A 27247-nucleotide genomic window follows, 5' to 3' on the forward strand; every position below is an offset into this window, starting at 1 on the left:
CAAAATGGATTATGGCGGTTATATGTCAATTAAAAAATATATTCCCTTCCATTTATCATAATTTTAATAACTAGATATAGATTAACTAATTGAGGAAGAAATGAACAACCAAAAATAAGAATGTTCATTAATGGTCCATATATTATATCTCGACTAATTTCTTTCAAAAATACAAATGTTTACAAAGTAAGAAATAATATATAAGCAATTATGTATCCAGAATAATAATAATATTCATAAAATAGCAAGATCCATGGAACTAACATGTTCCTGAAATTTCTTCTAGCTGCTTCGACTGCTTCTTATTATGACGGCTATGTTTTCGTGGCAGAAATAAATGAAAAGCGAGATGAACTGTAGTGCGGCCCATATGCATAAACTGATCTCTTATACAGTACCAGCATAGGTCCTTTCTCGATATGGGTAATCTTTAGTATACTAAAAGTTTTTATGTCCAGTCTAGGAACTGGAAAGAACAATGAATCAAAGTTAGGAGTAGCAATAGGTGAAGGCAAGCGCAGAATGGAAGAAAGGTTGTTCAGTAGTGGAAGGGGATTAACTGTGTCCATGAAGGCCGTCCAGGTGTCTGCGTCATTTTCTTAGCCTCTTCTTTCTCCTTCTCTTTCTCCAGGAAATCTAAACCTATGGGAGGCATTGGCCAATGCTTCAACATTAATATTGTGTTCCATTCAGGAACTCTCTTAATGATGTCCAACCGGAGCCTCCACTGCCACCCCTTATGTTTTCTTCAGACCCAAACATTCCCCTCATCCTTGATGCATGAAGAAATGGAGCAACTGCCTTGTAATGGATGCCGGGATCTAAGATCATCAATTCCCAAGTCTAACTGAATTCATTCCTTTGCACCAGTGAAACTTCGACTGGGATGTTTTATCGAGATTTTAAGGCATACCTAATTTTTTTGCTCTCAAGCTCCTGGGATGAAATGATATTTCTGCTCCGAACACAAAGATCGGGAATTCCCCAAAATAGGGAACCGCTCCACTAGATAAAGGAGAGAAAAGTACAATATGTTAGCAAGTGGTCCTATAGAGAAAGACTCTTACTTGTTTTATGGAAAGAAAATCTACAATAGTTGAACCTTCTATAAGTGTGACGGCCCCACTTCCCCCTAAGGCGAACCAAAGGGTTCGGCGGCCCGCCTGCCCAACTCTCGCCAGAACTCACTCAAACTCTTCAAAAGAAATAAGAAATAACCGCAAGGATAAGAAAAGAACAATTCCCAAACTTGGAACGCATACTTACATTCATTTCTATCTCAAAATAATATACAATCCCAAAGAAAACAAAAGTTCTCAGTTCTTAATACATCCAACCCTATTCAAGCACTAACGTGAGAAAATCAACAAAACAAAATTCAAAAGAACTAGTCCAGACTAGTCTGCACAAATCTCATGCCCTCGCTCGTAACCCCTGTAAGGAAAACAAAGCTAACGGAATGAGCTAAAAGCTCAGTGAGGTTCCAGACACATAATCAACTTAAACAAGGACATTAATCATGTAATAACAAGTAATCCAGGAAACATTTACAATATGAAGCAATGATAACACATTCATTAAAAGGATACATGCTCACATAGAGCCTTTCGTTCTTTCATTCACCTTTCATTTCCTTATTCCTCCAATCATTTTAAAATACATTTTGTAAGTGAAAACCCCTCCATTGACATTGTCACTCGTTCATTCATTTCATTCTTCCCCCTTCTGGATATTGGCCAGACTCCACCCGACAACGTGGTAATACTCAAGTATACCAAATTTTCACTCAGGGTCACCAAATCGCCCGACCAAGTCCGTTTCTGGCTCGAGTCGACCGGCAACGAAGGGTAAAGGCCCAGTTCAACCAAAAGGCTTACATTCATGCACAACTAGCATATAATCAAATAATCATTGAAAATTTCACATTTATTTAGGTCGAGTGCGATAAAGTACACACTCACCTAGCAAAACTCATTTTCAACAATCATTGAAAGCATTTAACATTTAATCAAACATCCACAACAAGTCATATAGTCAATGGAAACATAACGTACAAAGAATATTCACCTATTTAAACAAAATAACGTCCAGAGTATCCTTTCGGATAACACTCACAATCACCAAGGAACCCTAATATAATCAAAGAAAATATTATAGTTAAACCATCCAAAGTTTAGGTGAACCAAAGAAAATCCGAATAACTACTAGTACAAAGTATAAGTATAGTTTTGGAAGTGAAAAGAGTACATTTAAACCAAAGGCCATGAGTAAAATATTTGTAAAACTTATACTCGCTCGTAAAACTTTGATATCTCCATTTGAGTCGAAATGACAAAGAAAAAGTATTTCTATTAGTCGTAAATTGCATTTTTCCAAGGGTACAAGTTTCGGCCAAATTCTAACTTATATACCTCGATAAAATAAGACGCAATTATCTTAGATGGTTCAAATGGTATTCGTCCTCAAATCCTTACCTAATTCTCGAGTGCAAATTTGGGCAGCACGCCCTTTATTTTTACCTATTTCCCAGCCATTTATGGCTCCATTCGTTTCCTCAATCAGTCCCAAAGTCACACACAAAGAGTCTCATTACAATAGCCGTTCAATAGGCTCAACGTCATACAATTACAAAACCATGCTACAGAATTGACCGGAAATAAGGTTTAAGGCAAAAAGTAAAAAAAAATAGGTTCGATGTCTCTTAGCATATCGGTCACAGCCGAAGCTACGCTTATCGGATTGGAATGCAATTTATACCATTTTGAAGCTAAGACAAAGGGCTACAACTTTGATGAAAACCACTCAATCCAGTTCATAGTGTATCCAAGTCAAATTCATCATTTACAGAACCAAAATTTCACCGTCAGGCTGGTTAACAGCACTGCGTTCAACTGACAATAATTCAGGCTACAAAAGTCCGATTGAGGCGTTTTCAGAGGCGTTGGAAAACTAAAACATAGCAATACAACTTTCATGTTTTGGCCAAATGCTAATTCAATACGGATCAAGGTGAAAAAACGCGGCCAGAATTGTGAAATGTCAAAACCGTCCACAGAGCTCTACCTATGGCAGTCAAGGGTATTTTTTGTCTTTTCATGTGCTACAGTACTTGGATTGAGCTGAAATTTTGCAGACAGTTATAAAACATCATTTTCTACAACTTTCATGTTTTAATCTAAGGCTGATTCGGCCTCTAACATGAACTAAAAGACACGGTCAGAAACAGGACAGTTCATCATCAAAGCTGGAAATTTCATCAAACCTAACAATACCATGATAGCTATCATAAAAGTCATGCCTTTTTCCTTATAAAGTATCATCCATCAAGTATATATAAAGACAAGTGGAAAAGATAAGGTGGCTATCAATTTCACCTCCTAAATTCCATAAAACAATGCTGGGAAAAGCACAACACAACCTGAAAATCATGAAAGCCACCATACCAATCCTTCCTTTAGCTTCTGTAACATCATCTATCAAAGAAACTCAAAGATAAGGGAGGATTTCCAGCAAAGTTCTCCTCTTTACCTCCAAAACTTAGATGGACAGCCAAACAAGAAGTACTCAAGGGTGTCTTCTTCCAAAACTTCTCCAAGAGCTTCCCCTCAAGATTATCTCAAGGTTGATTGGAATGAAAATGGAGTATTTTTCTCTTCTTTTCCTCCCAAATTTCATCCATCATGGAAGGCAAAGGAAGAAAATGGTGATTGAATTGAGTTGGATAAGTTTTAAGCTTAATCTTGGTCATGGCCTTGGTCAAGATTGGCTTGGTGCTTGACATGTGGCACAAATCTAAGGGAAGTCTATCTAATTGTCTCTCTTAAGCACTCAAATATCTATTACTCCTCCAATCATCTCTTAACACCTTTTATCACATAATTTCTTTTGCACAAAACTCCTTCTAGTCGTTAAAATTTTACCGCACTAACCGCACTAACGGGTCCCACGCCCAATATGCACTACTAACGTCACATGAACTAACTTCTACTAGAAAAATATTTTAGAACTTAATTCCCTTATAAAAATAGCTAGAAAATTAATATAATAAAGGAAAGTATAAAAAATGTATGCACAGAATTAAAATAAGGGCTAGAAAATAAGAAAATATCGGGTTCTCACTGTTTTCCTTAACTCGCTCGTAATAGGATTTTTCACTTATAATTCACTACCTTATTTTTTTTCTAATCACATACTTTTTCTTATCTACAACTCACTCTTAACCACCAACTTTAGTACATACTCCGTACCGATTACTCATACTACGAAAAGACGTAAAAATCCTAATTTACGATAACAAGAAAATAAAAGGAAAAACCCTTGATTCTATGTTTGTTTGCACTTATTGTGGGGTGAATGAGTAGTATAGCTATTATAAGATAATGAATTTCAAATAAAAGGAAATTTTAAGAAAAATATGATGGATTTTACAATTCCATAGACATAAATTAGGGTTTCGACTAAAATATGAGAGATTTAAGAAAACCTGTTAGTCACAAGTAAAACTAGGGTTTTGAGTACAAGTATGGTTTCTAATCTTTAAAACAAAACAATGTCTTAAAACAAAACAAAATATAGAAACCGTAATATCCTAAAAGTCGGGGTATCACAATAAGCCTGTGATGTCTTGGTTCATAGAGCACTTATGAATGTGATGCAAGTGAACGTATATGAAAAAGTTATCATAAAGTTTCGTTGTTTGTTCCATCGTTGACCCCTTGAGATTCAGATTATTTAAGAAGATTTCGTGGTGGGTTTCAAGCTCCCTTAGTAGCTCCATTATTTTGAGTCATTTTTGCGATGAAGCATCTAATAGATGAAAATGCTCGAAAATTGTAGTACAAACATCTCTTCCTATGGCCACGCCGTATGCTCTTTGGTGCTACCTTCTTATTTAGCCCTGCTTGCCTACTATTGAAATGAAAAAAAAATGAAAAATTGGATTCCAGGAATCACCTAAAACATCATTTCTTAACGAGAAAGGGAAAGCTTTCGATCTTTTATCGGAAAAGGAGTTGTAGGACCAAACCTCACTGAAAATGAAAAGTGGATTCAAATGAGTCTTTCGGACACCATCACCTTGTTGGTCGCATCATGATCGATGTAGATTCTTCCTCTCTAGAGCCCTGACCAGTCACCTTCATTCAACAAATTTGTTGTTGAGTCAATAACATGCCCAAGATCGGGAATCTTTGTTCTTTTCTTTTGCATTTCAGCTACCTACGTTTTTCTTGGTGTCCGTCCATATCACAAAACTGGTCGATGCCAGCTGTAATGGTTGAAAAGGGGGCCCACAAATGCCCATCACCAGCTCTTCTCCTTTTTTGGGGTCTGGATTTATTGCATCGTTTCAGTCGTCATGGTCGATGAGAAAGAAAGAAATGAATGAATGTTCTTTTGGGAAAATGTAGAATAATACACCTACCTAGACAAAGCATTTCTTTGTCTTTATGCTTTGCTAGGTTTGAGTTTTGTAAGTCCTACACAACTGTTTACTACCTCAAGCACCTTACTTTCGCTTTTCTATATAGTTCTTCACTCGGTATGTGACGGGTTTTTACTTTAAGTGCAAGTTTAATTCCGAATTTACACCCGTTGGACTGCAAGTATACAGGTCGCAATTGTAGTACGAGATGTGTATCGGGTCGATCCCACGAGGAGCAATTTAAAACAATTATTAGATACTAATTTACTCTATTATTTAGACTCACAATTAATTTGAGCAGAAACTTCAGATTTTAATTCAACTACAAAAATTCTTAAATAGATAAATGCAATATCTCAAGGGGAGTAGAATTCACTAAATATTAAGATCTAGGGATGTAGATTCCACTTATGACACAAAAGATCTAAAATGAATTAATTCAACACTTGTTACTGCTCTTGTTTAACCAAGGATTCATTTCCAGAAATACCAAAATCACATTCTCATGATAATAATGGGTTAAAACAGATTAGTTTGTCCTAATATCTTGGTAAATACTAAATCTGTTCTTATTCACACATGAAATGCAGATTTCATCCACTTGAACGTATTTCTATTCTCATGAATATACAACTCAAGTTCTACTTGTGTCATTCCATTATTTTTACCATTTCTCCATGAATAAAAATAACTATAAACCTGCTATTGGTGATCAAGCAACAACAAGTAATCCAACATACACAAGTAGATAAGTTAATACAAGACATAACAAGAATGAATAACAATCACTTCATATCATTTGGCCATAAGTTTCATCTACTCCCTAGATAAAGAAAATTAGCTACTCATGAATGATAAAACACTCATAACTTCATTAATGTAAATCATCATGAATTACAAATACAAACAGAGTAAAGAAAGTCTTAGCCAATATATGGTGAAGCCTTCCAAAAATCTCCTTTGTCTTGAACTTAGATGATTACAAGATGAAATCCCAATTGCCCCTTGCAAGTCCTAGGTAGAGAGAATATGATTTTCTGTAAGAAGCTAAGCTACGAATGGATCTCAGATCTCTCCCCATATTTCTGCATAAAAAGTACTCAAAGGCTCCATTTTTCCAAGTCAAATTCTATCCTTTGATTCCCAAATCTCCACTTTGTTAGCATAGTCAAAAACCAATATTTTTGACTTGAAAATAAGCCACTTTTCTTGCCCTTTTGTCTTCTGAAGCATGTGCACCGAATTCCCTTGCATCTTATAGCTGGAAAGTGGTGTGAACACAAGAGAATTGGCTGAGTCAAATTGCAGAATTTCGGCTATAAAACGCGCCTACACAAAACGCGGTTACAAGTCACGTTTTGTGTACTCGCGTATTCACTTTGGCCTTACTTCATCTGCGATTTTCTCTATCATAAAGGCCGAACTAGCTTTTGTGCAAAACACAAAAGTTGTAGCCCTTTGAGTTAGCTTTCCAATGCTTCAAGAATCATCCAAATCGGAGCTTTGTAGCCTGAGATATGATCGAAATACTGAAGAGTGTCAAAACTGACTTGTATTGCATTTCCTCACTTGAACGTTTTTCACTTCATTCTTCTTGTTGCCACTTGAATTTATCACCAAATCTCTATTTTTTACCTCATTTGACATCCTTTGGTGATTGAATCATCATTCCTGCATAAAAATGAAGTTTTTACCATTAAAATTAATAGAAATGCAATATTATCCACTTTTACCAAAAATATATAATTTTACCAAAAACCTCTTTATTTTAATTATAAAACTAAATAATCAACTCAAAATTAACTAATAAAATGCACTTAAAAATACGTAAAATAAACTCTTATCAAATACCCCCATACTTGAATCATTGCTTGTCCTCAAGCAATATAAAATTCCAACCATCAATGATCCAAAAATTGAAAATAAACATATGTAGTATTTCAACTCCATTTCCTTGAATCAAGGTAAATAACCCTTATGTGATCTTTCCATTAAGTTCAAGTACTCATAATATCAAGCAAAGAAGAGCCAAGTATACCATAATTTTACCAATTCAACTCAACTTCTTATTTTTATCTAATTTCGCAAGCAAGCAACTCCTATAGTCAATAAAGATGCTAACTAATCTCATGATCAACTTCTTATTTTTCTTAAAGAGGGATTTAATTTACTTCTTTTTTTTTTTTTTTTTTTTGATATTTTAAGGGTTAAATATTGCTTAAGTTGTGAAAAATGCCTTTTGACGCGAAAATCAACATTTTTAGATGCAGATCCCCGGTTACTCAACATTTCACATACTCAAGTTGCTTTGCATACTCTTAATTCAAGTACCTTTTTACGCGAATGTCGACATTTGTAGATGCCAACCCCCGCTTACTCGGTACGAGAATCATTGGAGTAGAATAACCAATTTTTTTTTTCTTTTTTTTTTCTTTTTTTTTTTTTAACAATATATAATAAAATTCCCTCTAAGAGTAATCATGAGAAGAGTATGACACTTATTAACCATATTAATTTCTTATCTTATAAAATTAGATAAAAAGAAGAATTTTCATCAAATATACAAAATGTAGGCATAATTTTCTCCACTTTACTAGATATACTTTCCTATAGATGTAAAAATTATAATCACATAAAAATCATTTCCAAATTTCATGAGAAAAGAAGTATCAAAACCGCATATATTTATTTCAAAAGGATAAGTGACAAAATTTTATTTATTTATTATAGTTAATAACATATATATATATATAAGGTTTTGGAAAAATTTTGACAGAGTCTCCCCTTAAAAGTGGACTAAATCTCCCTGCCAGCAACTACAAGAAACACCATTTAAGCACAAGAATTATATCAAACACAACTAAAACCACAAGTATCACACATATTTCTCCCCCCACACTTAAATTACACATTGTCCTCAATGTGTAGGGAAGAAATGAAACAAAAGAAGAAAAGAAAAGAAAGAAGTACTCCCCAAGTCAATGGCTGAGATCCTTATCAGCCACTAATCACGAACCACTGTCAAAATACAAGTACCTACCACATAGAAAACAGAAAAATAAAATGAAGTTAAACATCTTAAGTTCCACAAGTTAAGATAATTAGGCAAGCAAGTTCATCAACTAAAGATAGCTTCTGCAGTGTGCCAAGTCAGTCATCCCCCTCGGCATCATCGTCATCCTCTGCATCACGATTGGGCGGTGGATGAATGCCCAAATGATCTTCAATTCGGCTTAGACGATTCCTAACGTCAGCGAACTGGAATGCAAAGTCCTCCATATGATCAAAAAGTCGCTGCCAATTAGTTTGTGGTGGAGGAGGAGGTGGTGCTGCAGTAGAAGGTCCAGCTTCATCCCGACCATGTCTAGCCTTTTGTCTCCGCTCCTGAACAGGGCGTGGAATGTCTCCCGTGCCAATACCAAGGCGGCGAAGAGTAGTGATAGTCATCTCAGCACGTGGTGGAACATACTCCAGCCGCATGCCTTCCAAGGGAACCTCAAAACGGGGAAAGATTAAAGTCAGTAGACGAGGAAATGATAGTTTGAAGGAAGTTGTCTTACGCCTCGCCGTAGACCTAATGTGGCTGATGATGATGTTAGGCAATGAAATCCGAGCATATGGAGATGTCCGATTATGGAACATGTAATCCAAGAAGTAGATATCGCTCTTGCGGACCTCCGTGTGCCCCGTCTTCTTTGGGATGACATTGTGAGCCATCATGTAAATGATAAGCCGATGACGAGGTTCGAAGACATTCGCCAAAATGGTCTCCTTCCTTGTAGAGCGAAAAGGCTGGTACTCGAGACCAAATCTAGCCATGGCCAATGAAGGATCCCACCTCCTATTCGGGGGAACAAACTCCTTCTTCAAGTCTACTGGACGTCCGTCATCCATACACCCCAAAATAGCAGCCAAATCTTGCCGTGACAAGGTGATTCGTCTTCCACGCACCCAGGACTCAACTATTTCTCCACTATGGCGCGCCTTACTTTCAATGTTGGCGTAAAACTCGTGCACCAGGTCTGGGTAGTAATGGTTTGGAAGGGTGAGAATCGGAGCCCATCCTAGCTGAGCAAAAGCTTCTGAGATGTTGTACATCATCTCAACTGGTGGACTGACGTGCATCTCAAACAAAAACTCCAAATTAGCACGCGCCTCATGCCACTCCTGATTCCTGCGAGTGTTGAACCTAGCACTGTCAAATACCGATCTTCCCGCTCCACGGGAGGTGCCCTCACCAGGTCGACGGTTAATTGGTGGAGGAGAAGGTGAATTCTCCTCTTCAGTCACCTCCATCTCTTCATTAACCTCCCTCTCCTCACTACTAGAGGATGAAAGTACCGCTCTTCTTCCTCTTGGCATAGTACCTAAAAAATATTTCAATTATTCACATGTACTACAACTCATTTTTTTTTGGCAACAAAAGTTCAGCATTAATCCAAATAACCTCAAATACAATTGCTTAAGTTCTAATCATTCAATGATCGTACAAGACATATTTTCTGCCTAAAGTTGCCCAAAATCACCAAATTACACAAGATATGTATCAATTATAATTCAATTAGTGAAAATAGGAGCAATTATGATTATAACTATTTAGAATTAACAATAATAATATGCTTTTAGCTATAATCATGTTTAGGCAAAAATTAAACTAACTAACTCACCAAATCAACCAAATTACTCACTATACACAATGCACATGCTTAAACATCATCAACTAACCCTTTTTAACCATAATTTAACATCACCAATGGCTCAAAAACATCCTAGTTCCTTTTTCCAATTTCATCTAAATATAGCAATTGTGAATTTTAAAGTACTTGAAAACCAATAAATTGCTACATTTAAACATTTAAACATGCTTAAACAATCATAATAATCATGAATAAAATCAAAAATAGCCATGAACCTCATCAAATTTTCGAAATTAAAAGATGTCAGATAGCTCAGGATAAAAAATATGAACTTCTAAAATCAAAAGATTTGATGAAGAAACTTACCTCAATCACGTAGAAGGATGTTTGGTGATGCTAAAAATGTAAAAAGCCCTATGAAACAACCTCCAATTGACCTCCAATTGAAGAAATTGGAGTTTAAGAACCCTAACCTTCAATGCTTCAAAAACCTGATTTTAAGTGTTTTTCTTGAATTTTAATCGGTTAAAAAGGTTGTATGAAGCTCAAAAGGTGTTGGGGTGATGATTTCTAGCAAGATTATGGAGTAAAAATGAAGATTTGTGAGGTGGGTAGAAGAGAAGAAGAAAAACGCGCCTGAAAAATTAAAAAGAGAGGAAAAAATGAAGCTGAAATCGCGTTTCTGAAGGCTATATTCAGACACACAAAACGCGACTCAAAACGCGCCTTCAACTCGCGTTTCTGAAATCGCGTTTTCTTCCCAAATCTTGCAGCACTTAAAACGCGACTGTGTTTGAAAACGCGACTTATAGTCGCGTTTCATAAGTCGCGTTTTTGAGTCTTGATCCAGGCTTGAAAACGCGATTTCCATTAACACGCGACTTTGGGTCGCGTTTTGAAGGCGCGTTTTCTTTTCTGCAGTTGCAGAATTGAAAATGCGATTCTGAGAAACGCGACTTGTAGTCGCGTTTTCTTTGAAAACGCGTTTTCTGCTTCGATTTTTTAGCAGAATTTCAACTTTTGAAAAATTACAAAAGGTACCCCAATGACTCAAAATGCACCATAGATCATTTGTTTGCCAATTTTAATGACTGGAACAAATGTAAAACATTAAAAACATGCATTTTACCCCTTTATAATGAATCAAAAACACCTTTAATGTAAATCGAGGGGTTGAGTTGCTTGATCAAAGTTTGCCCTTTTCACCTCAAATGGTCATTCTTGCTTCCATTTGCCAACCCTATCACACAAAAACAACAAATTAACTAAAACACTTATTCAAACGACAAAATCACACCAATTTAACACATATAACATAAACATTGGGTTGCCTCCCAATTAGCGCTTTTATTTATAGTCGTTGGCTCGACTCACACATTCAGTTTCTTAATTTGAAGAAGAGTCGCCCAAAAGACATATGAGTCCTTTGGGTACGATTTCACCTGCCAAGTAGGGTTTCACTCGTTGTCCATTGACCTTAAACCTTTCATTTCTTGAATTTGCCAATTCAACCGCTCCATAGGGAAATACTTGAGTGACTTCAAAAGGTCCAGACCACCTTGACTTTAATTTTCCTGGAAATAACCTCAGGCGTGAATTGAATAAAAGCACTTTTTGCCCTACCTGAAATTGTTTATGAATAATGTGCTTGTCATGCCAATATTTGATCTTTTCTTTGTAAATTTTGGCATTTTCATATGCATGTAACCGGTGTTCCTCCAATTCACTCAGCTCAAGTAATCTCCTTCCACCTGCAAGATTAAAATCTATATTAATTGCTTTAATAGCCCAATAAGCTTTATGTTCAATCTCTACAGGTAAGTGACAAGCTTTTCCATAGACTAAACGATACGGCGACATCCCTAAAGGAGTCTTAAATGCCGTTCGGTAAGCCCATAGTGTGTCATCTAGCTTTGTAGCCCAATCCTTGCGTGATTTATTCACAGTTTTTTCCAAAATGAGCTTTATCTCACGATTAGCTAGCTCCGCTTGTCCATTGGCTTGAGGATGGTACGGGAGTGATGTCTTGTGCCTACAGCCATATTTAAACAATAAGGAATCCAGTTGTTTGTTACAAAAATGTTTTCCTTCATCACTTATTATGGCCTTAGGTATACCAAACCTGCAAAAAATGTTCTTTTTAAGAAACCTAAGTACAACCTTAGAGTCATTAGTGGGTGAAGCGACTGCTTCTACCCATTTAGAAACATAATCCACTGCTACTAAGATGTACTTATTATTAAAAGAACTTGGAAATGGTCCCATAAAGTCTATACCCCATATATCAAATAATTCAACTTCTAAAAAGGTAGTTAGGGGCATTTCATTCTTTCGAGATATATTTCCAGTTCTTTGGCATGCATCAAAATTTTTAACATATTCCCGAACGTCTCGATACATGGTTGGCCAATAAAACCCTGATTGCCATACCTTTGCTGCAGTCTTTGAAGTGCTAAAATGACCACCTGTTTCAAGATTATGACAATGATATAAAATATTACGTACCTCATTTTCTGGAATACATCTTCGTACCATACCATCGGCACAATGTTTGTACAGCAATGGTTCCTCCCAAAAGTAACTCTTCACATCATGCAAAAATTTCTTCCTTTGATGATAATTAAGCCCTTTTTGAATTTCCCCACTTACCAAATAATTAGCGAAATCTGCATACCATGGAGAGTTGCTAAGTGCTAGGACAAACTCATCCGGAAAATTCTCTTGGATCGGAACTTGATCTTTGACTGGGATATATTCCAAACGTGATAGATGATCTGCAACTAAATTCTCCGATCCCTTTTTGTCTTTTATCTCCACATCAAATTCCTGCAATAAAAGAATCCACCGAATTAGTCTTGGTTTTGCATCTTTTTTACGTAACAAATATTTAAGAGCCGCATGGTCCGTATATATAATAACTTTAGATCCTACTAAATAAGATCTAAATTTATCCAAAGCAAATATCACTGCCAATAGCTCTTTTTCTGTAGTTGCGTAATTGAGTTGTGCCTCGTTTAGCAACTTGCTAGCATAGTAAATGACGTGCAACCGTCCTTCTTTCTTTTGTCCCAAAACTGCTCCAACCGCATAATCACTTGCATCACACATCAATTCAAATGGTAGTGACCAATCGGGCGAAGTTATAATTGGGGCTGAAATCAATTCCTTCTTCAACCTTTCAAATGCAACCAAACAATTGTCATCAAATTGAAAAGGGGTATCTTTACATAATAAATCACATAATGGTTTTACTATTCTAGAAAAATCTTTAATAAAACGTCTATAAAAACCAGCATGTCCTAAAAAACTTCTTATCCCCTTGACATTGCTTGGGGGTGGCAATTTTTCGATGACTTCTATTTTGGCTTGATCCACCTCAATTCCCTTGGAGGAAATCTTGTGTCCTAAGACAATTCCTTCTTTTACCATAAAATGGCATTTCTCCCAATTCAGTACAAGATTTGTTTCCTCGCATCTCTGCAAAATCAATTCCAAATTATGAAGACAATGGTCAAAAGATGAACCATACACAGAAAAATCATCCATAAATATCTCCATAATTTTTTCAATATAATCCGAAAAAATAGCCATCATGCATCGTTGAAAAGTTGCAGGAGCATTGCATAAACCAAATGGCATTCTTCTAAAGGCAAAAGTGCCATAAGGACATGTAAATGTGGTCTTTTCTTGATCCTCTGGAGCTATAGCTATTTGGTTATATCCTGAAAAACCATCAAGAAAACAGTAAAATTCATATCCAGCTATTCGCTCCAATAATTGATCAAGAAATGGTAAGGGAAAATGATCTTTTCTTGTTACCGTATTTAACTTACGATAATCAATACACACTCTCCACCCTACCACAAGTCTAGATGGAATTAATTCATCATTTTTACCCATGATTGTAGTCATTCCACCTTTCTTTGGTACCACATGAATTGGACTAATCCAAACACTATCTGAGATAGGAAAAACTATACCTGCGTCAAGCCACTTAAGAATTTCATTTCTTACCACCTCTTTCATATTTGGATTGAGTCTTCTTTGTGTTTCCACCACTGGTTTGCAATCATTCTCCAATAAAATTCGATGCATGCATATAGAAGGACTTATACCTTTAATGTCTGAAATTGTCCATCCAATTGCCTTCTTACGCCTCCTTAGAACTCTTAGCAATTTAGTACACTGCTCATCATCAAGGTCAGCACTAACAATTACAGGTAAAGTGCTATTCTCTCCAAGAAATTCATACCTTAGATGAGTTGGAAGTGGCTTAAGCTCTAACCTTGGAGGTTCAATTTCTGAAGGTTGTGAAAACCCTTTTCCTTGGCCAAGACTCTCGTATACATTACCCCGTTTATAAGGTGCTTGAAAATTCAAATACTTGACCAATTCTTCAATTTCTTCAGAATCTCCATCTTGCATACCTGAACTCATTAAACAATACTCAAGAGGATCGAAGTCAAAATTGACTTGGCTCAGCTCTTGAGTTAGTTTTTCAATTGTGCCGATAGAATATGCATGATCGGTAAAAGAAGGGTATTTTTCCATTTCATGCAAATTAAACTCTACCTCTTCTTCACCTATTTGAAACTTGAGTTTGCCATTTTTAACATCAATAATAGTACCTGCAGTAGCTAAAAACGGTCTACCAAGAATAATTGGCATAGATACATCCTCTTCCATATCTAACACCACAAAATCCACTGGAATGATAAATTTTTGAACTTTTATCAATACATTTTCCAACACTCCTAATGGATGTCTAATAGACCTGTCCGCTAACTGCAAGGTAATATTAGTTCGTTTAAGTTCATGCAAACCTAGTTGTCTAGCCACCGTTAAAGGAATCAATGATACACTAGCACCAAGATCACATAATGCTTTAGAAAAATTAATACTACCTATGGTGCAAGGTATAGAGAAACTTCCTGGATCCTTCAATTTCGGTGGTAGTTTATTTTGTATAATTGCACTACACTCCTCCGTTAATGCTATTGTCTCGCAGTCTTCCAACTTCCTCTTTCGTGTCATGATTTCTTTGAGAAATTTCGCATAAGATGGAATCTGCAATATAGCATCAGCAAAAGGAATGTTAATGTGCAATTGTTTGAACATTTTAACAAATTTTTCAAAATCTTTATCAAACTTATTCTGTTTTAATCTTTGAGGAAATGGAACCGCAGGAGGTATTGGAATGTTAGTGGAAGATGATGGCTGTGTTTCTCTTGGATTCTGCCGACTATTTCCCTCCATAGTTGCCTCTTGGTTCCTCTGTTTTTCAGCATTTTCTTCACTCTCATCCTTCTTACCTCCGCTCACTGGAGGATCTTCCAATTGTTTACCACTACGAAGAGTAATGGCCTTAACATGTTCTTTAGGATTGACCTCAGTTTTGCTAGGTAATTCCCCTTGATTTCGATTATTCAAGGAACTAGCAATTTGGCCAATTTGAACCTCTACATTTCTGTACATGGTAGTGAGTTGATCCAATCTCCCTTCTACTCGTTCAAATCTGTCCGAGGTAACTTTAGCCAGTTTTTCCACCGCAATCTCCCAACCAGGTTTAGTTTCGGCTTGTGGTTGCCTTGATTGGAACCCTGGTGGGTTTGCTGGTCTGGATTGATTTCCTTGGTCCTTCCATCCAAAGTTTGGATGATTTCTCCACCCCGGATTGTAAGTATTCGAGTAGGGATTATTTTGAGCATTTCTGTTGTAATTATTGACAAATTGTACCTGCTCAGAATCAACGCACTCATTAGTATCATGTTCACCTCCACATAAAGAGCAACAAGCTATATGAGCATTAGATGCACTAGGGCCAACTCCACCTTGTCTACTTAATAGCTTCATCACATTATTCATTTGAGCACTCAGCATATTGAGAGTGTCCATTTCTATCATACCTGCATGACGTCTTGTATTACCTCTCTCATTGGCCCATTGGTAGTTATTTGCTGCCATTTCTTCTATCAAATTATGAGCTTCTTGGGGTGATTTACCCATTAAAGCTCCACCTGCGGCTGCATCAATCATAGTTTTAGTGGAGAAAGATAAACCATTATAAAAGGTTTGTATAATCAGCCATTCGGGTAGTCCATGGTGTGGACATTTCCGTAACAAATCTCTAAACCTTTCCCATGCTTCATATAATGATTCTCCTTCCATTTGACTAAAACCAGTGATATCCATTCTTAGCTTAGCAGTCTTACCAGGTGGAAAATACTTATTCAAAAATGCCCTTGATAAATCATCCCATGTGGTAAAAGTGTTAGGAGCATGAGAGTGTAGCCAAAGTTTGGCCTTATCTCTCAATGAAAATGGGAACAATCTTAGCCGTATAGCCTCATCACTAACTCCATTCATTTTAATTGTATCACAAATTTCCAAAAATGTAGTTAAGTGTGAATTAGGATCTTCTACTGCATTACCTGCAAATTGAGATTGTTGAACCATTTGGATCAGTGATGGTTTAATCTCAAAGTTGTTAGCATTTACAGTAGGCCTTACTATACTTGTTTGAGATCCTTGTGTTCCCGGTAGAGCAAAATCTCGTAGAACTCGCCTATTTGCTTCATTTTCAGCCATTTCTTCTTCAAATGGTAGTTCTATCAAAATTTCCTCTATCGGTTGCCAAATCTCTTGTTCCTCTTGCTGTTGTGTGTGCCTCCTTTGTCTACGAAGTGTCCTCTCAATTTCTGGATTGAAAGGTGCGACTTCTCGAGACTCCCGGTGCATACACTACAAACAGAAATAAGGGATATTATGCAACTTCAATGGTAAAAAACTGATTACAATATAAGATTAAATATAATCTAAAAAATAAAGCTGTCTAAATTAATAAAGATGATTAGGCTCTAATATTGCCGCTCCCCGGCAACGGCGCCAAAAACTTGACGGGTTTTTACTTTAAGTGCAAGTTTAATTCCGAATTTACACCCGTTGGACTGCAAGTATACAGGTCGCAATTGTAGTACGAGATGTGTATCGGGTCGATCCCACGAGGAGCAATTTAAAACAATTATTAGATACTAATTTACTCTATTATTTAGACTCACAATTAATTTGAGCAGAAACTTCAGATTTTAATTCAACTACAAAAATTCTTAAATAGATAAATGCAATATCTCAAGGGGAGTAGAATTCACTAAATATTAAGATCTAGGGATGTAGATTCCACTTATGACACAAAAGATCTAAAATGAATTAATTCAACACTTGTTACTGCTCTTGTTTAACCAAGGATTCATTTCCAGAAATACCAAAATCACATTCTCATGATAATAATGGGTTAAAACAGATTAGTTTGTCCTAATCTCTTGGTAAATACTAAATCTGTTCTTATTCACACATGAAATGCAGATTTCATCCACTTGAACGTATTTCTATTCTCCTGAATATACAACTCAAGTTCTACTTGTGTCATTCCATTATTTTTACCATTTCTCCATGAATAAAAATAACTATAAACCTGCTATTGGTGATCAAGCAACAACAAGTAATCCAACATACACAAGTAGATAAGTTAATACAAGACATAACAAGAATGAATAACAATCACTTCATATCATTTGGCCATAAGTTTCATCTACTCCCTAGATAAAGAAAATTAGCTACTCATGAATGATAAAACACTCATAACTTCATTAATGTAAATCATCATGAATTACAAATACAAACAGAGTAAAGAAAGTCTTAGCCAATATATGGTGAAGCCTTCCAAAAATCTCCTTTGTCTTGAACTTAGATGATTACAAGATGAAATCCCAATTGCCCCTTGCAAGTCCTAGGTAGAGAGAATATGATTTTCTGTAAGAAGCTAAGCTACGAATGGATCTCAGATCTCTCCCCATATTTCTGCATAAAAAGTACTCAAAGGCTCCATTTTTCCAAGTCAAATTCTATCCTTTGATTCCCAAATCTCCACTTTGTTAGCATAGTCAAAAACCAATATTTTTGACTTGAAAATAAGCCACTTTTCTTGCCCTTTTGTCTTCTGAAGCATGTGCACCGAATTCCCTTGCATCTTATAGCTGGAAAGTGGTGTGAACACAAGAGAATTGGCTGAGTCAAATTGCAGAATTTCGGCTATAAAACGCGCCTACACAAAACGCGGTTACAAGTCACGTTTTGTGTACTCGCGTATTCACTTTGGCCTTACTTCATCTGCGATTTTCTCTATCATAAAGGCCGAACTAGCTTTTGTGCAAAACACAAAAGTTGTAGCCCTTTGAGTTAGCTTTCCAATGCTTCAAGAATCATCCAAATCGGAGCTTTGTAGCCTGAGATATGATCGAAATACTGAAGAGTGTCAAAACTGACTTGTATTGCATTTCCTCACTTGAACGTTTTTCACTTCATTCTTCTTGTTGCCACTTGAATTTATCACCAAATCTCTATTTTTTACCTCATTTGACATCCTTTGGTGATTGAATCATCATTCCTGCATAAAAATGAAGTTTTTACCATTAAAATTAATAGAAATGCAATATTATCCACTTTTACCAAAAATATATAATTTTACCAAAAACCTCTTTATTTTAATTATAAAACTAAATAATCAACTCAAAATTAACTAATAAAATGCACTTAAAAATACGTAAAATAAACTCTTATCAGTATGCTTTCTTCCTATTCTTTTGCAAGTCTTTCTATGTGGTTCATTCAAACAAGGTGATTTCAGTGAGGTAAAAACAATCTTAGTAGAGTGATACCATGCCTCAGTATCCTTATAATAGGAGAACTTCTTATTATATTGAAAACCTGTAGCCATAGATACCATCTTATCAATGACCTTTGTGACTTTGCTCTTTGTCTTATAATAAGAAAAATTATCAATATTTTTTTTTCTGAAAAAACAGTAAGATTTCTAGCCAAATCATTCTAATAGAGTAGCATGAGAAAGAAAAAGGAGACTTCCCAAGTCTGTTGACCATCCTCCTCATAAGGGTTACCATCTTCAGAGAATTGCTAAGACATAGCGGATGACCTTCCCACTTGACAAATAAGTCAAATCAGAATCATTTAAGACAGAACTAGTAATCATAGATATATTACCAATCGAATTGTGTTTTTCTTGGCTCGATGCCCTAGAGAGGCTTTTGTCTGCTTCATTGATAGATGCGGTTTTGACTGGAAGAAAGTGCATCCGGACTGATATGAGAGAAAGAGTAGTGAATGAGTAATTCCCAGATGAGGACATGGCCTGATTGAGAAGGACTTTCAACTAACTTCAAGTGATGGAACAAGACAGTACCGACGGGTTGGGAGGGTCTAATTCGATGGACTGGTTTTCTCTACCTCAGGAGGTCAGATCGAAGCCATGAGGAATTACTTTCTTGATAGTACTTTTTTACTTTCATGGGATAGATAGAGGCAGGACGCTTGTCAGGTCTGACTCTTGCCCATGGTCCCTAAGAGGCCCCAAGTCAAGAAAGGATAGATTGGTCCTTGCTTGCCTTTACCAGGGCCTCTTTCCTCTTCCCTTTTCTGCTCACTCGTAAGGATCTAGAGCCCACCCATGCTTTGTCATAGGGTTAGGTAAGCCCACATAATCTAAAAGATTGAAGTTTTAAACAGGGAACCCTTAGTAGTTTTTGATCCTTCCGATCTTGTTCTTGATACAATGTGGAGATAGGATATGTTTATTATACCCTTTATGACATATTTAGGAATTACCAATTCATGGGGCGGATAAAGCATCGGAGGTTGGTTAGCTCTTTGAGAACAGCTGGACAACTTGTTAGCGCTCTCTCCTTCGATTCTAGTCCCTCCAATCTTAAAAATGTATAAATGTCTTTGGCATGTCCCCTGGCTCCTATCTTGAGTATATCGGTTGCTTTTGATCTATCTGTGCTTACTACCAATGACATTTGAGGAATTTTTTTCAATAGCAAATTCTTTCTTTGAATACTGTCCTTCTGCCGTCTCTAAAACGAGAAGTTCATAATGCCAAGGCTAACACAAAAAAGTAGAAGTGACAGCTCACTCACCAATCCAAATCTCTTTGGGCAATAGAATATGAATCTACTTCATATGGATGACCATGGCCTTCTTTTTGGCTTGGCATGGTTCATGTGTAGAGTATAATCACAGCCTATTCTGTGTTATCCTGTAGCTGAAGGGGGTGTGGGTATAAGGAGTTTAGATGATGTTTTCCAAGCATTTTCTTGCAAGTTTTGATGGGTGTAGGAGAGGAAAACAAGGTAAAATATTCCCCTTGCTTCTTTGCAAGTGTTTAAGTGAAGGCAGCATAAGCGCATTCTTTTTCATTTTATTTGAATCCTGCAATAAAAAGATGAGGGCCTGTTCCATACTATACTATACCTGACCCTATCTTAAGCTAACCTGATCTAGTGGCATTTCTTCTCTTTCCTTGCTTAAAGAAGAATCGATGGAAGTTTTAGACCTTTCAGGACTAGCAGAGCAGAGTCTGCTTAAGAATCCAGCTTGAGCGAGGATGCACAATGAAGAGAATCACTCTTAAATATTAAATTAGGGGGATTTGCTTTATTTTATGATACTCCAACAACAGTTGCTTCTCAAGCACTTGCCATCATCTCTTGTTCAGCCTAATCGAAAAATACAGCATACCCGGCAAGGCAAAGTCAGCATCCATGTCTCCTTTGCTACTTATCAGTGCATGAGGAATGAAAAGTGAAAGAGATCATCAAGTTAGAGTGGGGCATGTCAAGGTAGCTATAGTTGTGGATGCGGTCTCGCTACTAAAGTCAATCCACTTGGTCAAGATAACATATTGAATTGGATTAGTAGGGATTTCTTCTAGACCTAATAGGAGTTCTGAGTAGTTTACCGGATAAATTGAGTTGTGGCGACGATACCTTTCTTAATGGAAGATTGGAAAACAACTTCTTTTCGTCACAAGACTGATCAGATCTGTCTACAATTTTCGAGAATCTTCATCTGCTAGATGCTTCATAAAAAAAATGACTCAAAATAATGGAGCAATTTAGAATAACAATAAAATAAGTAAGGCTAGTGTAGTGATAAGCAAGAAGAGTAGAATTTGAAAGAAGAAAAGAGAAGTCCCGAGAAGATTACAAAGTTATGTGCATCATTAAAAATCAAGGACAAGCCCTAAAACTTGAACTTGCTTGATTAATATGATAATCTATAACTATTATCTAGAATCCTTTTAGATCGTACCCAATGCTTTTGTTAATGGGTTTGCAAGAATCAAATCAGTCTTTAGATGCTCCATAGACATCTGTTGCTATTGAATTTTTTCTCGAATAACATGAAATTTTAATTTAACATGTTTAGATTTACTAGAGCACTTGTTATTTTTTTTAGAAAAATACAGGTGCGGAATTATCACAATATACCATAATAGGTCGGGATATAAAATCTATAATTTGAAGATTTTCAATAAAATTTCGCAACCAAATGGCTTGAGAGGTAGCTTCATGACAAGCTATAAATTCTGCTTCCATTGTGAAAAAAGCAGGCATAGTTTGTTCTGCACTTTTCCATGATACAGCTTCACTAGCGAGCATGAAAACATATCCAGAAGTAGATTTCATACTATCAACACATCCCATAAAATCTGAATCCGAATACCCAGTAATTTCAAATTGATCACTATGCTTATAGGTGAGTATTAAATCTTTGGTACCCTGAAGATATCGCATCACCTTTTTAGTTGCGATCCAGTGATCAAATCCCAGATTACTTTGAAATCTTCCAAGCATTCCAACTGCAAAACTAATATTAGGGCATGTATAAATTTGAACATACATCAAAATTCCTACAACTGAGGCATATGGTATTGTTTTCATTTTATGTTGCTCAAGATCATTTTGAGGACACTGGTTTTGACTCAATTTATCACCTTTAATAATTAAACATGAAATTGTTGAACAGTTTTGCATTTGGAATCTTTCAACAACTTTAGTTATATAAGATTTTTGAGATAAACCAAGAATTTTTTTGGACCTATCTATGTGAATCTCAATGCTAAGCACAAAAGATGCACTTTTCATATCTTTCATTTCAAAGTTCTTAGAAAGAAATCTTTTAGTCTCATGCAATAAACTTAACGCATTAGTAGCAAGTAATATGTCATCAACATATAAGATCAAAAATATGAACTTGCTTCCACTAGCCTTTAGATATACACAATCATCAAGTTTATTTTCTTGAAATCCAAAGATGTAATAGAATCATGAAACTTAAGATACCATTGATAGAATGCTTGTTTAAGTCCATATATTGATCCTATAATCTTACATACTAATTGCTTTTTACCTTCCTTCTCAAACCTTTCAGGTTGTTGAATATAAATCTCTTCATCTAAATTTCCATTCAAGAAAGCCATTTTTATGTCCATTTGATGTAGTTCTAGATCATAATGAGCTACAAAGGCTTAAGTATACGGAAAGAATCTTTTTTGGATATTGGAGATAAAGTTTCATTATAGTCTGTCTTCTCTTTGAGTGAACCCTCTGGCCACTAGTCAGACTTTATAATGGTCAATATTACCTTTTGAGTCTCGTTTGGTTTTAAATACCCATTTACATTGAATTGGTATGGCACCCTTAGGTAATTCGGCCAGTTCCCAAACTTGATTAGCCTGCATAGATGCCATTCGAGATGACTATTTAGTATATATGTAAGAACAATTGTGTATCTAAGAATAATGGTATTGTTGTTTTTATGTAGAACTACAGAACTGAAATGATACCATTGTTCTCAGGAATAATAGAATAACGATACCAATATTACCTAAGGAATAATGCCATTCTCAGGGATACATATCTAAAACTGCATAGATACCATTGTGTATCCCTAAGAATAATGGTATCGTTATTATGATTAGGATGTAATGTTTTAGAAATTTCCTTTGATTCTCGAATTAACACCATATCCCTTTTATTATGATTCTCACTAAAATTCTTATTTTCAAGAATTTTAGTGTTATTCAATTCCATTATTCTATTATAATGGTTAGGATAATAAAATCGATATCCTTTGAACCTTTTTGGATAGCCAATAAAATAGCAACTAAAGGTCCTTGGATCTAATTTTCTTTCATGTTTTAAAACCTTACTTCAGCAGAACAACCCCAAACATGTTATGATTTAAACTTGGTTTCCTACCAACCTATAGTTCATAAGGGGTTTTAGCAACAACTTTGGTAGGAATTCGGTTTAAAATATACATGGCAGTTCTAAGGGTTTCACTCCACAAAAATTCAGGAAGAGTTGTGTCACTAACCATACTTCGAACCATATCTAGTAAGGTTCGATTACTCCTTTCAGCTACACCATTCTGCTGTGGCATCCTAGCCATTGTATATTAAGCAATAATTTCATTATCTTGAAGAAATCTAGCAATTGTACCTAAGTTATGACCAGTCTCATCATATTTTTCATAATACTCACCACCCCTATCAGATCTCACAACTTTTATTTTTCTATCTAATTGATTTTCAATCTTTGCCTTGAAAATTTGAAACATATTCAAAGCATCGATTTTTTCTTAATTAGATAGAGATACCCATAACGTGAGAAGTCATCAATAAAGGTGATAAAATATTTTTCACCACTTAGACAACGAGGAAATGGTCCACAAATATCTGTGTGTATCACTTCAAGCAGCCCTAAACTTCTAGAGGCATTTTCCTGGGTACTTTTAATTTGCTTACCCTTAATGCAATCTATACAGGTACCAAAATTTGTGAAATCTAGAGTTGGTAAAACTCCATCTTTTACAAGTCATTTAAGTCTGTCTTTAGATATATGATCTAAATGTTTATGCCACAACAATGATGAATTTTTATTATTACAACTGCATTTGGTGCAAACATTAATATTCATATGCAAGGAAAGAGATTGTGAAAAAATAGGAGCAAGATTTATTTTAAACAATCCATCAACTAAAAAATCACTACTAACAAAACTACTATTTTTAGACATAAAAATAATCTGGTCCCCAAACTAAAATTTATAGCCATCTAAATCAATACAGGATATAAGAAATCAAATTTCTAGAAAAATTTGAAACATAACAAGTGCTCGAAAGATCTAATAAAATACCATAATATACAACAAATCTATAGGTTCCTATAGCTTCAACTTTTACTCCCATCTTGTTCCCCATTAGTATTGTCTTTTTCCTTGTCATTGGTTAGCGGGTTGTAAGACATCCCTACATATTATTAGAAATGTGAACAGTTGCACCATAGTCAAGCCACCAAGTATTAGAAGGAACATCAACTAAATTGGTTTCAAAACAAACAAATGAAAGAAAATTACCCATCTTTTGAAACCATACCTTGCATTTTACACAATCTGTTTGCATGTGTCTTCTTGCAAAAATGGCATTGCCCACCAAGCCTTTATGGATCGATTCTTTTTTATTTGGTGCCTTAGGATTCTTCCCTTTGTTCTTTTTAGGTCTATTTGCATTATGACCTTGTGATACCATATCCACAGTCTGAGTCTGCAATCATTCCCTTTTCAACCTTTCTTCCTCTTCGTGACTCATAGAGATAAGTTAAAAAACATTCCACTTATCCTTTTGTATATTATAATTCATCTTGAAAGGACAAAATTGCAAAGGAAGAGAGTTGAGGATGAATTACACCAAAAAGAATTCAAAGACAGTCATATCAATATCTTGAAGTTGTTCGGCAATATTATTCAATTCCATGATATGTTCATGAATACCACCCATCCCATTATATTTCTTAGTTGTCAAAGTAGCCATAAGAGTACCTGCCAAAACTTTATCCGATGTCTGAAATTGCTACTCAATTGATGCAAAAAACACACGAGCCCTATCAGAATTAGGAATTGACTTCCGCATGTGTTTTGTAATTTTGCTTTTAACAATCATTAGGCTTAATTGGTTGGAATGCTCCTAATTCTCATATAGGATCCTTTCCTATTTGGTACTTTTAGAAGTAGCCTGCACAGGCTCATCAAGATGGAGGTACAAGTTCAAGTCTAGGCAACCGAAGGTGATAAGCACTTGGTCTCGCCAATCAAAAAAATTGGACCCATTCAACTCTGGAATGTTAGTTGCAATTCCTAAAACTGAAGCTAAAGTAATAGCTATAAATACAAGTCAAACCATAAGATACATATATAGAGTAATCAAGTGCATCATCATTTTCTATCTTTGGGTTAGAAAAACAACATGCCAACGATTCACTCAGTAAGTAATAAAAATTATTCACTTACAACTTTAATAGAGATATCATATTCCTTTGGGTAATATGATAACTCATGACTATCAGAATTAAAATATCTTGGGCAAATTTTAATAGCTTGGGCAAATTTTAATAGCTAAAACCACCATACAAAATAGATTAAACTATATATCAATTAGACCACTTTGGTGACAACTAATTGATAATTTTTTTGAAATGTCTATGGAAGTTATTTAATCTTTTAAATTCACCATTGAGTAAATTCTAACTCAATATTCAATCATTTGAGTTTTACAAATCATATTTGAATATTCAAATTCAAAATAGATATGCCAATAAAATTCGTGTTATTCTAGAATCAGTAAAATAACAAGGCCACATATCCAAATTATAACATTATAGCAGCATATTACAAGTATTCTGATCATTAACCTTTGATACAATATTAAGTCTAGTGCTAATAAAAAATCTGAAAAAGGTGGAAACAAATCCAGCAATAAGAGAAAACATGGAGATATGTCTTCTGAAAATTCTGTGAATAATAAGAAAGACAAGTCATGTTTTTTTTTGTGGAAAGAAAGGGCATTTTAAGAAAGAATATAGGTTCTACAAGAAATTGAAGACAGAAGCAAATGCTGGACAAAAGAATGCAAATGTTGTTGAAGATTCTCTTCCCAACAATGCTGAAATTGTTGCTATGGTCGGTGGACTTTCCATCAATATGGTAAATGATTGGTGATATGATTCGGGTGCTACTATTCAGGTATGCAATGACAGGAATTTATTCAAGAATGATCAAGTTGTTGCCCCAAATGAAATTGTGTTAATGGGAAATCATAACACATCTGATGTGCTTGGAAAGGGGACAGTTGAATTGGAGGTTCCCTTTGGCAAAATGTTGGTTCTAACCAATGTTTATCATATTTCTGACATAAGGAAGAATCTGGTTTCTGCAAGTGTACTATGCAATAAGGGATTGAAAGCTGTTATAGAGGCAGAAAAAGTAATTCTATCATAAAATAATGTATTTGTTGGCCAAGGATATTCATATAATGGCATGTTTAAACTAAGTATCAATAAAGTTATTATTTATACTTATTTGATTGAGTCTTCCATTAATTTATGGCATGCTCTATTAATTTATTGAGTTTTCTTGTATTAAACAAATAACATGGTATAGAATTTTACAATTACAGAATTGAGAAAATGCCAAGAACCTTTAAGGTATGTTAAAAAGCGATATGGCCGAATGCCTTTCATAAGTTATTTTGATCAGTTCAGCAATTCACTACTTAAAATGGAAGTAAAATATGAAACAACATCAAAAAAACTTAAGAAAAATTGCTTCCTTTAGAATTTTTTTTTCATATTCACTATTTTATTCGACCTTTTTTTTTCTTGCTTCCTTTAGAATATTACTTAGTGAAGAATAAAAATCTTTGTACTTCAGCAAAATATAGTGAAGAAAGACACTTTTAATAGTTTTCAGATATTTAAAACTATTTCTAAATCTCAATGTTAACGAAACATGCTTTTCATACAACAATGTTATGCAAATTATAAAGGTCAAGTATTGATGCAAAATTTTACAATTGAGTCCTATGGCCTTTCTCTTTTGAAAAGTAACACAAACTGGTTTGTGTCTCCACTAAATATTTGTTGCAAACCAACTGTTGTATGTTTCAACATATAATCAATCCAGTTAGGGTTTTTATTGGGAAAAAATAGAAGCAACTTACACTCTTCTGTGTTACTCTTGTTGGAAATAGTTAGTGATAAATCTCACGTTGAAAGTATGTGAAGTATGGAAGAGGTTTATAATCAAGTGCACACCTATTCAAATCAATTTGGATTGTAGGAAATTTTGGAGGGAAACTTCAAAATTGCACATGCATTTGTCATGTTGACTATTAAATTAAAATATAAATTTAATGGTCAAAAGATTGGCACTTGGGGCACTTGGGTCTTAAGAACCGAAATTAATTTTAATTAATTTCATTTTAATATTTCTTC

The 27247-nt window shown here is 35.3% G+C and overlaps 1 protein-coding gene and 1 non-coding gene across 2 annotated transcripts; one reads left to right on the plus strand and one right to left on the minus strand.

Moving 5' to 3' along the window:
* Positions 1-11445: 11445 nt before the first annotated feature.
* LOC113700883 (uncharacterized) lies at positions 11446-16425 on the minus strand. The gene is made up of 5 exons (XM_072060177.1): positions 16062-16425; positions 15241-15965; positions 13312-15126; positions 12490-12524; positions 11446-12091 (listed from the first exon to the last, which is right to left on the minus strand). Exons 1-5 carry the CDS (start codon positions 16423-16425, stop codon positions 11446-11448), a joined length of 3585 nt encoding a protein of 1194 aa, XP_071916278.1.
* LOC113702571 (small nucleolar RNA R71) lies at positions 16154-16260 on the plus strand. Its single transcript, XR_003451208.1, has one exon. It is a non-coding gene; the product is annotated as a small nucleolar RNA R71 (small nucleolar RNA).
* Positions 16426-27247: the final 10822 nt, after the last annotated feature.

The sequence above is a fragment of the Coffea arabica genome, chromosome 7e (genome assembly GCF_036785885.1).
Source record: "Coffea arabica cultivar ET-39 chromosome 7e, Coffea Arabica ET-39 HiFi, whole genome shotgun sequence".
Taxonomy (NCBI): Eukaryota; Viridiplantae; Streptophyta; class Magnoliopsida; order Gentianales; family Rubiaceae; genus Coffea; species Coffea arabica.